This window comes from Chaetodon auriga, chromosome 1, assembly GCF_051107435.1.
Source record: "Chaetodon auriga isolate fChaAug3 chromosome 1, fChaAug3.hap1, whole genome shotgun sequence".
Lineage (NCBI taxonomy): Eukaryota > Metazoa > Chordata > Actinopteri > Chaetodontiformes > Chaetodontidae > Chaetodon > Chaetodon auriga.
The window spans coordinates 20,083,012-20,098,370 of record NC_135074.1 but is presented as its reverse complement, the minus strand read 5'-3'; the positions used below and the strand labels follow the sequence as shown (position 1 = coordinate 20,098,370).

The following is a 15,359-nucleotide window of genomic DNA, read 5'->3' as shown; positions in this document are numbered from 1 at the left end:
CCATTTTCTTCCTGGTTTACTTTGGCAGTCTGCACTAAACTCTGTCAGTGATGCTTTTCTTTAGGCATGCAGTAAATAATTGAGAGAAGATGCTTGAATGAACTTAATAGTGACTCCACTGTTTGACTTGTTTCTGCTTAACTAACACTGTGCACAGTGCTGAATTCTGCTTTACAGCTTTCCCATGCAGCACAGTGTGTCTAATCTGATCAGCACATGATTTGAGTTTTGACCTTGGAAAAATGCAAGTGTAATGCAGGCTTCAACACATCACAGATGCCTCTGCAATAATAAATGTGTGTGCGTGCGTGCATGCGTGCGTGCGTGCGTGCGTGCGTGCGTGCGTGCGTGCGTGCGTGCGTGCGTGCGTGCGTGCGTGCGTGCGTGTGCATGCGCTGGAAAGCATCTGTGTATTTCAGAGTGGTTTGGTGCATTGACTGTCCTAAATCCATCTGAATATATAATAGGAATTGTTGCAACACACGGATGATGAAATACAGCAAATACAATTTTGCCGGAGGCTGTTTGAGTCAGTAGATGGCAAGACGCTTTCATCTGTACCCACAAGCAATAGATTTTCTTCCCCGAATCATCCTCAGGATTGTTTCAGATGATTTCACTCTCCTAAAATCAGCATGGATCACACACTTAAAGCTAGAGGTGTTTGCGTGTTGATAAGAGTTGAAATGAATCGACTCCTTGTCGAGCAGTTTTGTCACAAGGAGGCCGCTTGGTTTAACTGTGTATAGATGGACTCCTGAATAACCCTGGGAGCACAGTGAGTGATGTGTGTTTGTGTGGTGACAGTGAGGGGTGGCAGACGGAGGGCGGAAGCAGATGTGTGTGAGAGAGGTTCAGAGCTGTGGCACTATCACAGGGTGCCTTTGTCTGGCTGTAGGGAGTGTTGAATTAAAGGCTGTTAACACTAGTCTGCACAGTCATATGCTAATGCCTCTTACTCTGAGAGAATAAATAAATTATGGTCCAGAAAACACATCTGAGTCCCTGCTTTACATGCCTCATGCAACACAGGCAAGATAGACACAGAGAGTGTGTCGGAGAGAGAGAGAGTGTGCATAGGGGGGGGGGGGGGTGGTACTGTGCAGAAATAGCATAGAAGGAACATCAAAGAGGCAAGACAAAGGGGAATCTCTATCACCTTTTTTGCTTAAGGCTTTGCACTCGATGCTGCTGTAGGTGATGCTGCACAAGAGATAACGAGAGATAGATTGGACAGAGAGGCACCGAGCGAGATTTGGACAGGGAGGAAGGAAGGAAGGTGAGGGGAGGGGGAGATTTAAAGGGCAAGAAACGGAGGGAGATTTAGATAGAGTCTACTGAGTGAGAGCGAGGGAAGGGAGCCAGCACTGAGCAGGAGCAGAGGCGGTGGATGGGAGAAGAGAAGAGAAGAGAAGAGGAGAGGCATTGACTGGAAGCGTACACATGGGAGAGAAGAAAGCGGCTATTTCATGTGCTCGGTGTGCATGAGTGAGGAGTGTGGCTGTCTGGATTGCCAGTCATCTGCTGCCCCACAGCTAGAGGACATACGAAGAAACAGGCTGGGGATATAGGGCTGTGTGCAGAGGATGAACAGGCGATGTGGGCTCTCTGGCTGTGATTGCCGTCCTCAGACCCCGTAGCCACTTGCACTGGTGCTGTTGCAGGCCGTTAGCCTCGCAGTTAGGCAGCAGCAGTCAGAGTGATTGATACAGAATGAGCTCCAAGCACTCCTCCGACTGGATCCCCTACAGGTACAGTAACACATTCCTGAGAACACAGGAAAGGGCACAGCGTTCATCTAGTGAAGCTGTGTGTGCATGTTTGTGTGTCTGAGCGGGTGTCAGTCAGTCATGTGAGTGTCTGACAAGATCAGACTGATAGCAGTAACAAATATAAAAGCAAGCCCCTTGGTTGGAAGCTGAATTTTTTTTCTTTGGTGGCATAATATTCTTGTTTTCACTAATATGGACATGTTCAGTGGGAAAATGTTGCTTATATTCTAGACTGAGGCTCTTTTGTTAAAGGAGTACCACAGACAAAAATAAATAATGCAAAAGTGAATCCCAGAATTTCAGCTGCATGAACTATTGAGGTCTCCATTTGGTTAACAGGGAGAAAAATATTCTCTTTCCTTGCACAAATACACCGTTCATGTGTAAAACTGCCCATAATTTCATCCAGAAAGTGGATGCAGTAAAACAGATAGTGCTGTTTTACTGGATTCAGAGTAGTACTCTCACTGGAGTGTCATTATGAATTTAGTATGTGGGTCACATCGTGCATATTTTCATTTTCAAAATCACTGAGGAAGTTCCTGCCTTTGTGTGTGAGTGTGTGTGTTTTATGTGCATGTGTGAAAAATGTTCTGTATTGCATGATGCAGGGAATATATTCCCAATCATTTCTAGCAATGTATTTTTTTGAGCATTTATGACCTCTTGGTATGAAGCCTGTATCTGCTTCCATCATTTCAAGTGCAGTCCTAACACTGCTGGCTCTTTCCCCTGATTGAATACCCATTGCCATGGTTCCCTGCTTACTTTGATGCCATTGGCTCACGGTTGCTATAAGTTACAGTGGCAGTCCACGAGTTTCCAGAACGAGACTGCATCAGGACGAGAGCAGAAAGTGATGTGTGTGGAATTTATTTTAAACTTCCGGAAACGACTGCAGGGCCACAGATCTCTGGGAATCATATAAAATAGCAAGATTAATACACAAGACGTTCATTAAATCTTTAGATTGGGTTTTAAACAAGCAAAATTATTCCATGACTGATGCAGTAGTGGGAAGAACAAACAGTATTTAGTTTTGGCCTTCTTACCTCTTTACTTTTTGCTTTTGCAAAGATGTGCTACAAGCTGATTTTGGGTGGTGGGCAACAAAATAATTTAAACAAGACACTATGAGTATCCAAAAATAATCTCTTGAGTGTCAGTGAGAGGGTGGGGGGGGATTGGTGGTTTCTCAATGAGCAGTTTTTCTCATCCCGTGAAGCTGCCATGAAAAATGCATGGACCTCTGTGCAGAGTTGGAGGAGACAGCTGCACTGTGTGGCTCTCTCATCTCATTAGATATATACTGTGCATGCATTCACAGCAATTGACAAAATGAAGGAGACATATCTCACACACACATCCACAAAGAGGCAGCAGTTGTACACCAGCTCTTCTCTGTAGGGAGCAAATTCACCAGATTAGCATTTCAGTGGTGGAAGACTTGTGCAAATCTCGTGTTTTTTCTGTTCTTCTCCGACGTGGGAACCCAGCCAGCAAAGCAGCCGTTCTAAGCTCTTGACAAAAGAAATGGTGAAATAATTATTTTACATTATTTTTTTCAGAAAATCTTCCCTGAGGTCGCTTAATGCACCACATAGATCATTTAAAGCCATGATTTGTATTAGTCTTGTCACATTGTGTCATCATTCGTTTTATTATTTTCTTTACTTACGAGGTCTGTTTGGGTCGGTCTCATCGGATTAATCGTCTTGCAATCAAATTTCATGCACTGCACCATGCAAATGAAGATTAAACATGCTTTGTGTGCATATTGGATTGTCCTGTGGTGCTGCTGCAGAATCATCAACCAATGACTGTCACATAAAAAACTAATGATGCCACATGAAACTTCTGTAAAAGTGTGAAGAGGAGTCACACTGAGTGATAACAGTCAAATCCTTCTTTCCCCTGAGTGCCAGTACTTGTGGCTGACTGAGTTAATGAAAAACACATTAAAAAAAAAAATGTTCAAATCAAACTTTCAATAGTTTCACGTCAGAACAAATTAATTTCTTGAATTTACAACAGCCAACATTTAATTCTATTCTGATGCGATCAATACCAACCCTGAATTTCAGAGCTTCAGCTTGTAAACAGTGCTGTCTCCAACTCAGTTAACTGTTAATTTAATGCCTCTGTCACAGCACAACTACATTATGATTTTAAAAAAGCGATACAAAGGCTTATTTTCTGTTTTCTTAATGTTAAAAAACATTTAAAATAGTAACATTTTCACACAAATATGGGCATCCAGTACAAAGAATCACAATATTTGCCTTCAAACATGCTCAGATCAAATAGCAACCAAATAGTTCAACAGCACTGAAGTTGAATTATATCCTCAGTTATAATAGAAGAAGAAAGCTCTGCACACTCCAAGGCAAGAGTGCAGAGACCTGATGATGAAGGTCTAGTAACCAAAATCTTGGATTGTTCAATAAATACTTGTGAGGGACCAAAGTGTGCAGAACCTTCCCTCTTCATATTTGATGTTTTCGTCTGTCTTGCACCTTTGTGTTGCTTCTTAATTTCTGCTCTTTTCTGTGAATATTTTTAGAATTTCAGCTGGGAAGTTTTGGATGTTGACACAGTTGATGACATTGTATACCTGCCCATTACATAGAGCATTTCCACTTTGAGTTCTCAGATGCTTTAAAGTAAACGATTATGTTCCTTTTAAAATAATTTAAAGCTTCTGGTTAACCTGCCCCTCGGCGTGCTGGAGGACAAGAGTGACCAGAGACTCTTCACAATAACGAGCTGTTTGACCTCTGCTGAAACAGCTCTGTTTGTGTCATTATCTTCCTGTCTGATGCCTATTCACACACTTGATTACTCTGATTGGAAACATGGAGTGCTTTGTTTGTCTGTATGTCTGACAGAGAGTGGGAGGCAAATAAATCTGTATTGCATGTGTGTGGGCCTTTGTTGCCCAACTAGAGGCGGTAGTGCAGAGACACAGGTAGACTGAATACTCGTTGACTGATCTTGCATGCTGTCGCTGCAGGACTGACTGTCCACTGTCACTGTTCAGTCTTTTGACAGAGGCATGAAGAGTATAAAGTGCTCACCAACAATGCAGACAAACCACCTGTTGGCTTTATTTATCATGCGCCAGTAAGACTTAATGGGAAATGAAAACAGATTGACCGCAGTTGCCATTAATCAAGCTGAGAAATAACAAATTGACAAGTAAAAAATAGAACACTGTAAGTCAAATACAAAATTGGAAATGCGTTGTTTTTGCAATATAACCATCGGCTCTGCAATTACTAGTCAGCGCAGGGTAATAAACTGAATTGATTATGCAAATGCATACGTGCACTGATATGGGCATTCATCATTTGGATGTCACACTGTTTATACGTCTTCAGGCAGTATGATTGAATGTTTTTTAACTGAGTTTAAAACATGGCTGCTAAACCTACACATTTTTTCTCAGAAGGTAAGATAATGTAAAATAAGAGACAGGAAAATAATTAAGTGCTTGTGTCAAAAGCTGTACATGTTTAAGCAATGGCCTTTAAAAAGCAGAATGAATATGAAGGAATAAGAAGTGTAAGGAAACACATCTTCATTTCTTGTGTGAAATATTTCAGTCATAGTTGAGAGTGCTGGAAAAACATCATTTTGTCAGTTCTCACTCATCAGCAGACATCTTTCACCCTTTTCTCTTCTGCTGTAGCTCATTCTCTCCAACTCTTCCGCAGAAAATATCTCATTGCCCTGTGATTAGGAACCGTTGAGGTTTCTCAGAGGCCTCTGAGCTGCTCGGCCACACGGGATGAAGGAATAATCAATGTATATGCAAAGGACACAAGAATCCTTTTGAGGGATGTAAAAACAATCAGTGCACACATGGATAGTCACATCTGTCACATCTGCCGCATTCCTCTGCAACACCAACAGGATAACCTGGTGAAAGACTTACAAGAGTGGGGCTGAGAGCTAACAATGAAGTCCCTCTATTTAATGTGTGCTGTACACACACAGTCTCTTTCATCAGATCCTCTCTTTAAAGGTGACGTGTGGAGGTGAAGAAAAGCTCATCGTCACAATAGGACGTTAGTGTTGCTCAGAACATACCAAGCATATGGACAGCAGAGAGGTGGACTGTGCAGCAGGAGGGGTTCCAGAAGGGGTTTAGATCTTTTTCACCTTGTGAAAAAAGGTTGACCACAGGTGCTGCTCGTGGTGAATGAAGGAAGTATGAAGCAGCCATCTTTCTTGCAACAGTGGGTGAACATTCAATACTCTGTATGAAGGAATGTCAAGTCAAGAGAAGCCGGTGTTGTTTATATTGACCAAAATCATAAATGTGCCTCAAACGGCTTTACAATCTGTACAGCATACGACAGCCACCATCGCGAGACCCTCTGTCTCTGCCTTCCTTGTGACAGACGCCGCTGTCCATATGTTCACTGGCACAAGTGTTAAGGAAAACAGCGACAATGTCTTTTGCTGCAGTGTAACTTCCTCTCTGCTGACACAGTGGAGGAGATCTGCACGTGCACCTCCAGCCGCTGTCACCTTTTCCAAATCTCAGCTGCAGCTTTCTAAAGCTGTGCAAATGCAGATTAATTTACAGAGGATGTAAGGGGCAATATAGAATTGCATAATTTGTCTGCGCTGCAAGGAAAAACAAGATGCATCCTAAAACCAAATTAGGGGTCTCAAGGAAATAAAGGGAGACAAAGAAGCTCTTTTCTGGTAAAAAAAAAAACAAAAAAAAAACAGGACGTCTTGGCTGCTATCAGCTCAGCAACACAAACCAGACTGTTCTTATTCTCTCGCTAAAGATCTGAGCCAGCTTCATAACATGTTTTATGACATCAGTTACAGCATCATGTTCAAATGATGCCTCTGATTATGTTCCTGTTGCGTTCACTGAGAAGAAGCTGACTGACCGCTTTGTCACAGCCCCCCTTGCCCTTATTATTGAAGGGGAGTTTTTGTTTTAAAGCCTGTATCTATCATGCTCTCATTAAACTGCTTCAGCACCTATTTGATGAGAAGATATAAACACCTTTATCTAAGATGCTATTACACTGTTAGCTCAGCAGCCCTGCTCCCTTTTACACCCGTTCTAGAGCTGATTGGTGTGTTTTTATTGTTGGACTATGTGTCTGAAACCATGTTGTCACCTTTCTGCTGTGTGTCTTGTCCATAATGTCCTGTATATTTTTAAGATTTTCATTTTTAAAAGCATATTTTAACCTGAAGTTGAACATTTGGACACAAAGTAAATTAGTGAACTTCACAGTATATTCTTTGAATGCATAATCAGTAGTAAGTATCAAGGGCATACATACAAGATAAGGCTTTTTGTTATTCACCCCAAAACACAAGACAATAAAGTCTATGAATGTGTTGCTACATTACAGTAAGCTGTGTTCAAGATGAGAATGCATAAAGCTGTGAAAATGATCCAATTTATAGAATCTACTAATGGAAAACAAGCAGATTTTGTTGTTTGTTTTCCACGGATGATCAGATTTTGAATTTGTTTTTCAGGGAATAATGATCCAATGTAGTTTTAGTGTGCAGTTGAAAACACGAGCATGAAGGTAATTTAGATCTCAATGTGAAAACAAAAGGTCTTGCAGCAGAAACAAATGCAGTTTCCTGAAGTCCACAACAAACTTCATTACCATATATATTCTGGAAAATGAAGCTAAAAGTCACATACTGTAAGTGTGCAACCATCTGTTGCCATTTCAGAGTAACAAGTGAATTAATTCAAGCATCTTGGAAAATGTCATTGTTAGATTATAAACACGAACAGCTGAGGAGCGCTTTCCGGCACTTTAACACCCGTCTCCCTCCTCTCTTTGTTCTTTTCTTTATAGCACTTTAGACGACGAGGGCACCAACCTCCGACAGCAGAAACTGGACAGACAGGTAAGTCCTGTGCTGTTCTTCCTCCAGATATGATAATAGAGTAACACACAGGCAAAATCAATTAGAACAGGACAGTTTTATCATGACACAAACTTCCTGTGCTGCTCCATCATGGGACCACAAATGGACTTGTTATCTCTCTGAGTGTAGTTCTAATGAGAGGGTGTCTCTAAAGCCCTGTCAGATTGAAGTCCAGTAAATTACATGTACAAAACCTTTTTATTTTTCAAGCAGTGCCTTACAAAGTTCAGATGAAGGGGATTGAGAATATAGTTCATTGTGATTGGACCTTATTCTTGTCTATTGTAACTGCTATATTGGATATATATTTCATGCTAATAAAATGGAAACAGATGGCTGCATCAGTACCCGACCAACCTATCTGCATTTCAAACTATTAAACACAGTGATGACTAGATGCAGGAGATTATAACACTGAGACTGTATGTTGTGATTGAACCCTATTCTCAGGTACTTTTTTAAGGTCAACTAGATGAAAAATAGAGGCGTGTTTAATGTTAATCATACAGGTCAAAAAAGAGACATACATTAACATAGACTGTACCATCAGATGTGGAGTCCTGTTTAAGGTCCACGATTTCACTGACTGTGTATTGAACATTATTAAGCGTATGAAACCAAGTGTTTTATTAAAAAGCCAGCATCATACACACGATTGTCAGCAGCTTTTATACTGAAGCGTGAACTTAGATGAGCAGATTCATCTTCTCTCTGACAGACATCTCATGTGCTGATCGTATGTGAAAGTCTCTGCTCTTCACGTTTTCCCCCCGGGTGCACATGATTATTTTTGAAAATGGTTTTGTATTTGGGATTAATGCCACACACATTTCGAAGATCTACTCTTGCAAAGTGATGATTTAGAGCTACAGAGCACATGATTTTGTGTGGTAGCTGCTGTCACTGTTTGTTGTCAGCGACACTGTAGACAAACACGCCCCAGCTGCAATTCAGCCTTTTTCACTTCCTCTCTTGGCACAGTGAAAGCTGCTCTCTCTGAAGTCCCGCTGTGTTTTCTCTATACTCTCTAATCCAAACGTTCATGTTCTATGCTGTAGTCAGATCAAATGCGCTAGCAGTCGTTTCCTAATTAATCAATAGGAAGGCCTTGCAGGTGGTCTGTTCCACATGCAAGTAAACTGCTTTTCATCCACGCTTGAATGGATTAATCTTAACCTACTCACTCACTTAATGTAGCTTAAGGCATGTAAACATCATAAAACAAATTACTACTGATCAGTAGTTTTATTGATAACAATAAAGCCAAGAAATATTTGAATCAATGACTTATTCAGGCATGAAAATGTATTAATCTTAATTTTGCTCCTCACTCAACTGGATTTTGTTATTTTGGAGACTCCGGCAGGGTTTAAAGTATAGTGTCATGTAAAAACATTTTTAGATTTTTATTATGAAGTAAGTTATTAGTCGAAGAGAGTGGAGCTTTCCTGTAGCAGTGCTTTTCAAACCTTTTACACCAAAGAGTTTATGGTAAGTGCCTGACCCACACAACAAAGCCTTAACTATCAAATCCACGCACTGTGTTAATGCACCTGCTGTTATGGCCATCGCTGTCTTGGCAAAGATGTGAGCTTTTCTTGGGATAAACTAGAGCTCCTGCTCTGCAGCCTCAATACTCCACTAATAGAAACCTTCAATATTTGATGAGCTCCGGTTTGAAGACTTGCATGTAGCTGACAGTTAGTCCAGATGAAGAGCTGTATGCAGCCTCAGGTCAGAGCGGTTTAGGCAGCACATCTTTAAACGTCTTCAGATCTTTCTCCTGGCTTAACAGATTTATCTGAGACTGTGTTATCGCCACTTGCTTGTAAACCCAACACTCTGCCTACAGTAAGAAGATATCTTACAAGAAAATCTGTGCTGCCTCCTAAGTGATCACCACAAATGTCTGAGGAGTTTTGCTTTTCACGAGAAGGGGAGAATAAAGAACATGTTGTCGTGGTTTACTGAACATAGTTGAGGTAATAAATAATTAACAGCTAAATTATTACATCGTCATTCAGGGAGGAAATTGTGGATTATCATGTGCAGTACTTGTGTACAAAAATGTTTCAGACATCACATGTTTGGTAAACGTGGTCACACACACACAGACATTGCTCTTAAACGTGGTAATTGGTGCTTACTTCAGTGCCACTATAGGTTGTCTTCTCTTTGAATTGTAGGAAGAGTGGAGTCCTTGACTATGGTGATATAATCTACGGACATGCTGCTGCTTCCACTCTCAATCCCCTCAACTCAGTTTATCATTCTGCCCTCAGATTCATTACGGGAGACGATGCTCAACATTGTGTTCTGTATAACAACGCCGGTTGGTCCTCTTTGGCACATCTGTAAATCCCTTATTGGACATTCGCCACCCTATTTAACATCTATGCTGAACTGGATCACAGGAGCCAACCAAACTGTCTTATGTGAAGTCCCACGGGTTTATTCTGAACTTTGAAAATTTGCCTTTACCTTTTGTGCATCAAACACATGAATTATCGACAACACATTGTCGTGATCAGCCTTCGCTACGCCTATTGTGCAATTGTTTTCACTGAGTATTGTCCTCTTTTGAGTTTATTTTCTTTATTTATTTATTTTTAAAAACTGCATCTTTCTCTGTATCTCAGCATCACTGCAAATGGAGGAAACCTCATTGATTTTCAAGGCTTAACTAAAGGGTTTGAATTGAATTGAAATGAACTTCATTATATAATTATATATAATAATAGCTGAAACCGTGCCTTCATTTTCTTTCTTTCTGTCTGGGCATTTGTGTGGATTCACGCATATACATGAAACCTCCACAACAGCGAGCGCTCCTTGAACAGAAGCAGAAGAAGAAGAGGCAGGAGCCTCTGATGGTCCAGTCTAATGTGGACGGGAGATCTCGCACTCGTCGGACCAAACAGAGCGAGGAACAGGCTCCGCTGGTGGAATCCTACCTCAGCAGCAACAGCAGCACCATCTACCACGGTAAGTAAGGCCGGCGCTCCTCTGCAGCTCTGCTGATTCAGAAAGCTCAAACAGAACATTTAGGAAACACTAGATTGAACAAATACAGATGGCAGACTGTTTGTTTGATGAGTCTGTCTTATTTACAGGAAGTATTTGTTGTTGTTCTGAAAGAGATTTTATTCTTATGCAGCTTCCTTTTCCCAGTTAGAACTGTATTCTACCAGTAATATAAAACAAACTTTCAAAATCATTGAATAATAAAAAAAACAAGAACTGCAAAACTGTTGCAAATATTACCATTTTAAATTAGAGCCCATGTAGAAGCAATACAACATACTGTACCATCTACTGCAGGCGCTTACATTGTGCTGTGATTCTATCCACTCGAGAGCAGAAGAGGTTTTAGGCTGCAGATTGATGAGGTCTTCTTATCTACACACAAAGACCAGAGCAGCAGTCATCTAATCCCTAGTTCTTGGGGCCAGTTTCTGGGCTCAAGGCCACAAACTGTCAACATATTTCATGCAAAGAGAAAAGAAAATATATTGACAAACTAGGTCTCTGCACAAGATTTTTATGGATAGAAGGATGATCACAACCTCATCACCCCCTATGACCTCATCATGCTCATTCACAAGCAGGAAGTGAATGTTTTTTTTACATTTACTGAATCTGAACTCTTTGAAATAAAAATGTATTTGTTGTACAGAATTATGTGACCATTTTTGCCATTTATTATTTTACATTTTAATATTATTATTTCATGCAAGAGTTGAATAAAACTTTCTTGTCCTATCAGATGAAAAACTGTGCTCTGTATTAACTGTTATATACTGACATATAACGTTTCTGCCAAGCATCAAGTTTCTGTTTCTGTTTTTTGTCAACTTACATTTATGTTTTTTTCCTTTTCTCTCCATTTCTGCCCATCTGTCCTGCTCACCCTGCATGTGCCACTGCGCTCAGTGCAAGAAGCTGAGCAGGAGGAGGTGAAGGTGATAGCGGACACACAGCCGCCTCGCTCAGCCAAAAAGGGCAAAGCATCGGCCAGCTCCACTCCGCAGACAGGCAGCGACAAGAAGGAGAGGAAGGGGAAGCACAAAGGTCAGCGTGCCAGTATTAAGACAAATGGGCAGACAGCAGAGTGAAGAATAGATAGACCTGAGGTGAATGGACAGACATGCTGCAAGAAAGACTGATTGAATTAGAGAGGAGGGGGTCACAAAGGGTAAAAAACAAAAGACTAAATAAACAGGAGATATGAACAGTAGAAACACACCAGTCATCATTTTCTGCAAAATTAGGATATTGTTTTTAAAAATATTGTTCTTGATCTTCGCATATTCATGTCACCAACAGGGCTGATTGAAGTCACAAAAAGCAGTGCACTATGACACATATGAAAAGAAAAGAGGCAAAGTACTGAGGATGCAGCAGCTGCGACTGTCTATTCAGGACCTCGTCACAATCCTCAGATAATGGCTCGACCGCTGATTTTTCAAGGCACATCTGGCAACAAACACAGCCAGTGAAGCTGGCCTCTTAGCCACCGCTGTGGTGCTATGCTCATCAGAGCTGAACTGTCTGTGATGATGAATGACAGTGTGAGTGCTGTCAGCCTTCTGACACACCACAAGTAGAGACACAATTAGTCTTGAGAGGGAAGTGGAGGAAATACTGAGTGCTTTCTTTGGTCCCCCCTGCTCCTATCCTTTCTCCCCAGTCACAGTATGTCACCGCAGGCTAAACACTATGCAGTGTAATACTTGAAATATTTGCCATTAAGATTTAAACACTTAGGAGGACAATAAGGAGCTGAAACACAGCAGATGCTCATCTTTGGAGTGCATTTGTCCCAGAAAAAAAATCAAAAAAGCTAATGGGATTTCACAGGGGTAAATGATTAATCAGGCCGGTAGCAACAAACTCACCACTGATGGACCTGTCTCACCCCCTTCCGTCTCACTCTCTGACTGTCTCAAGCGTGAGCACACGGCATCAGGAGAGCTTCGCAAAGCTGCTATGCGCTCATTGACAGATCAGCTGCATCAAGGCTGCAGAATAGATAAAAATACTGCGGGTTGTTGAGGTCATTCAAGCTGCTCCATAAATAAATAAAATATCTACATGTGAAATTAAATATCCAGTAAATACTATTCATTTGGATTCAGAACAAAACCCAATCTAAACAAAGCACAGCTGTTCTAAGCCAGGCTTCCAGCATTTAATGATGGAATAAAATACACAAGCTGTTTAAACATGCACTGATTGATCCCACATTGATCCTAGTGGCTACCTTCTCAGTATCAATCAGAAATATGTTGAAAAATCGTACAATGTCTCCATGTACCTGTGGCTAAATCTGTAAGTTAGATTGAATTGCAACAATGAAGACATGAAAACAGATCCAAAGGAATACCACATGTTGTTCATTAGACACTAGATTTCTACATGCGCACCATTGAGGGGAAAGGTATAAAAGGACAAGGGACCACATGACAAACCAGCTGAATGCCTGGAGCAGCATGATCATAATGGTCTTCGTCTTACACAATGGAAGCTAATTGAACAGTAAAAACAGTCAGCAAAACAATTACTTTAAACCTGAGAATAGAGTAGAGACCATCCACACATTCATCAAAGCAGAGATGTGGAAATTACTCGGGCAAATGTGGACTACATACCTGCTTTGTTCAACTTCTCTCACTCATTTACTGTATGTTAACGTGAGATCCTGATTATTAGTGCAGCCATATTCTGATGGAGCGTGTTCTTGTGGGATTGTGGCTCAGCAGCTATCGATGGCCTGGCTTCCCAGCAGGATGATGGTCAGATCCAGATCCTGACAGTGGGTCACAGCACCACAGAGGAGGGCGAGGCAGAGCCTGTCATGAGCTGCACTCAGTCCCAGAGTAAACAGGACCTGCGCGTCACCATGCTCAAGAAAGGTACTGCCGCCGTTCAAGAACGGTTCCGTCACTGCATCTGCAACAGCACAACCATGAGTCCACATTCACACCCACGGCACTCTGCTCCACTGCTGCGGCGTGTTGGTAGGAGCGTGAAACACACTGAATCATGCTAGAACTAGGAACTGCAAATAGAAATGTCATTTTAAGGCCCGGTGTCTGAATGCTATAATTCAGACATTTAAGTATGATGCTGACATATTTTTCTGCCTCCATATTTTTTGTTTCTGAAAACATGGATAACAAGTGCTTTCATTCATTATTTACATAATAAACACAGACTACTTTAGCCTACAGGGAGCACTAGACTGAGATTTTAGACATTTATCAACAACGCACCTCTTCTTTGCAAGTCTTCCACCAATTTTAAAAAAGACACAAGCTGTTCTTACAGCATCCTTCACAGATGTGTTAAAAAATGTGAAATATTGGGTTTTGGTCTTAAATGTGAATTTTACTAAAAGCCCCAGTGTGTTTCCACTGAGTTCTGACACCTGACTTCATTGATCATTGCATAGAAACATGTGAGCTGGTTATTCTTTTTAAACCTCAAACTGTGAAGATGTTTTTTTTTTTTTTTTTTTAAGTTTCAAGCCACCTCTAAATTAATGATCTGTGAGAGAGGCTGTCAGAGGCTACATTTACTGCAGCGTTTCATGATACCAATTAACGGCAGTGAGAAATCAGTGACGCCTCTTTTCTTTTTTCGTCTGTGAAAGGTATATCCAGCAGTATGAATTTTGATGAAGAGGAGGACGATGAAGATGAAATTAGCTCCAGTTCCTCACAGCTCAACAGCAATACCAGACCAGGCTCTGCCACAAGCAAGAAGTCATGCAAGGTGAAAATGAAGTTCACAGCACATGTTTACACTCTTTGCATGATGTCTCTTTACTCTGCCCAGCACCCACTGATTTTTTTCGCTCAGCTGGACTCTGCTTAAAACTCTATTTAAGTTTCATGGCTGACAGTATAGAAATAGACCTTACAAATAAAGCACAGTTGCCCTTCGGCTTTTCATTTTCTTCTATGAACATGCTGGAATTATTTTTGCTATTTCTGGCCTACCGTTTATTCACCCACGTCATCTCAAAGTCATTTCGGTGTGTAGGTTACAGTGCAGGTGATACTGCTTGCAGGTGGTGGAACAATAATCTCTGACAGACACCTTATGTGCCTCGAGGAGTTAGAAAGGAAAAACCTGTTGTTTGCTTAGAAGATACACACCTGAGGCAGAGAGCCTTGCCTAGGTGGCCTACTGTAAGCATTAATGTGTGGTTTATGTCATCAAACATACTATTAAGTAGAATGATACGTGCAGTTTTCATCAGTCTTCAGCAGCTGTTGTTTCACATACTTCCATCCAGCGAGCCTTGGATCGGCATTATCTAATGTTTGAATTTACAGATTTAATTGTCCTCAATTTCAGGTGTGTAACCCTCTTTAAAAACACAGCCTCTTCTCCAGCCTTTATACTCAGGCATTGTTCGTACGATAACCATCATTTCTCCTCGCGCCTCATTCCACTCTAATCTTTCCCTTCCCTCAGCTCAGTCTTCCGTCTTTGTACCAGGTCCTTATTTTAGACACTGTGTGCTCATTCTGAGTCCCAGTGGGTGATTTGATCTTCAGACTCATTACTCTGTTCTAATGAAAGTCAACACTAATGCATCACTTACCAGTCCACCATCTCATGAGGGGTTTTGCCCCGTGTGGGCTGTTT

The 15,359-nt window shown here is 41.3% G+C and overlaps 1 protein-coding gene across 4 annotated transcripts in view; it reads left to right on the top strand.

Annotated features, from left to right (window-relative positions):
- The window catches only part of tub (TUB bipartite transcription factor), a 42,852-nt gene that overhangs the window by 20,042 nt on the left and 7,451 nt on the right, over nt 1-15,359 (top strand). Inside the window, exons 1-6 of one of the 4 annotated variants that reach the window (XM_076728849.1) lie at nt 1,337-1,751; nt 7,628-7,679; nt 10,523-10,685; nt 11,634-11,771; nt 13,463-13,615; nt 14,356-14,477. In XM_076728849.1, the coding sequence (XP_076584964.1) occupies nt 1,714-1,751; nt 7,628-7,679; nt 10,523-10,685; nt 11,634-11,771; nt 13,463-13,615; nt 14,356-14,477 (666 nt within the window). In that variant the 5' untranslated portion in view covers nt 1,337-1,713. Of the gene's footprint in view, nt 1-1,336; nt 1,752-7,627; nt 7,680-10,522; nt 10,686-11,633; nt 11,772-13,459; nt 13,616-14,355; nt 14,478-15,359 lie in introns of those variants that run through there. The other 3 variants (XM_076728841.1, XM_076728833.1, XM_076728824.1) reach the window with 3 other exon arrangements.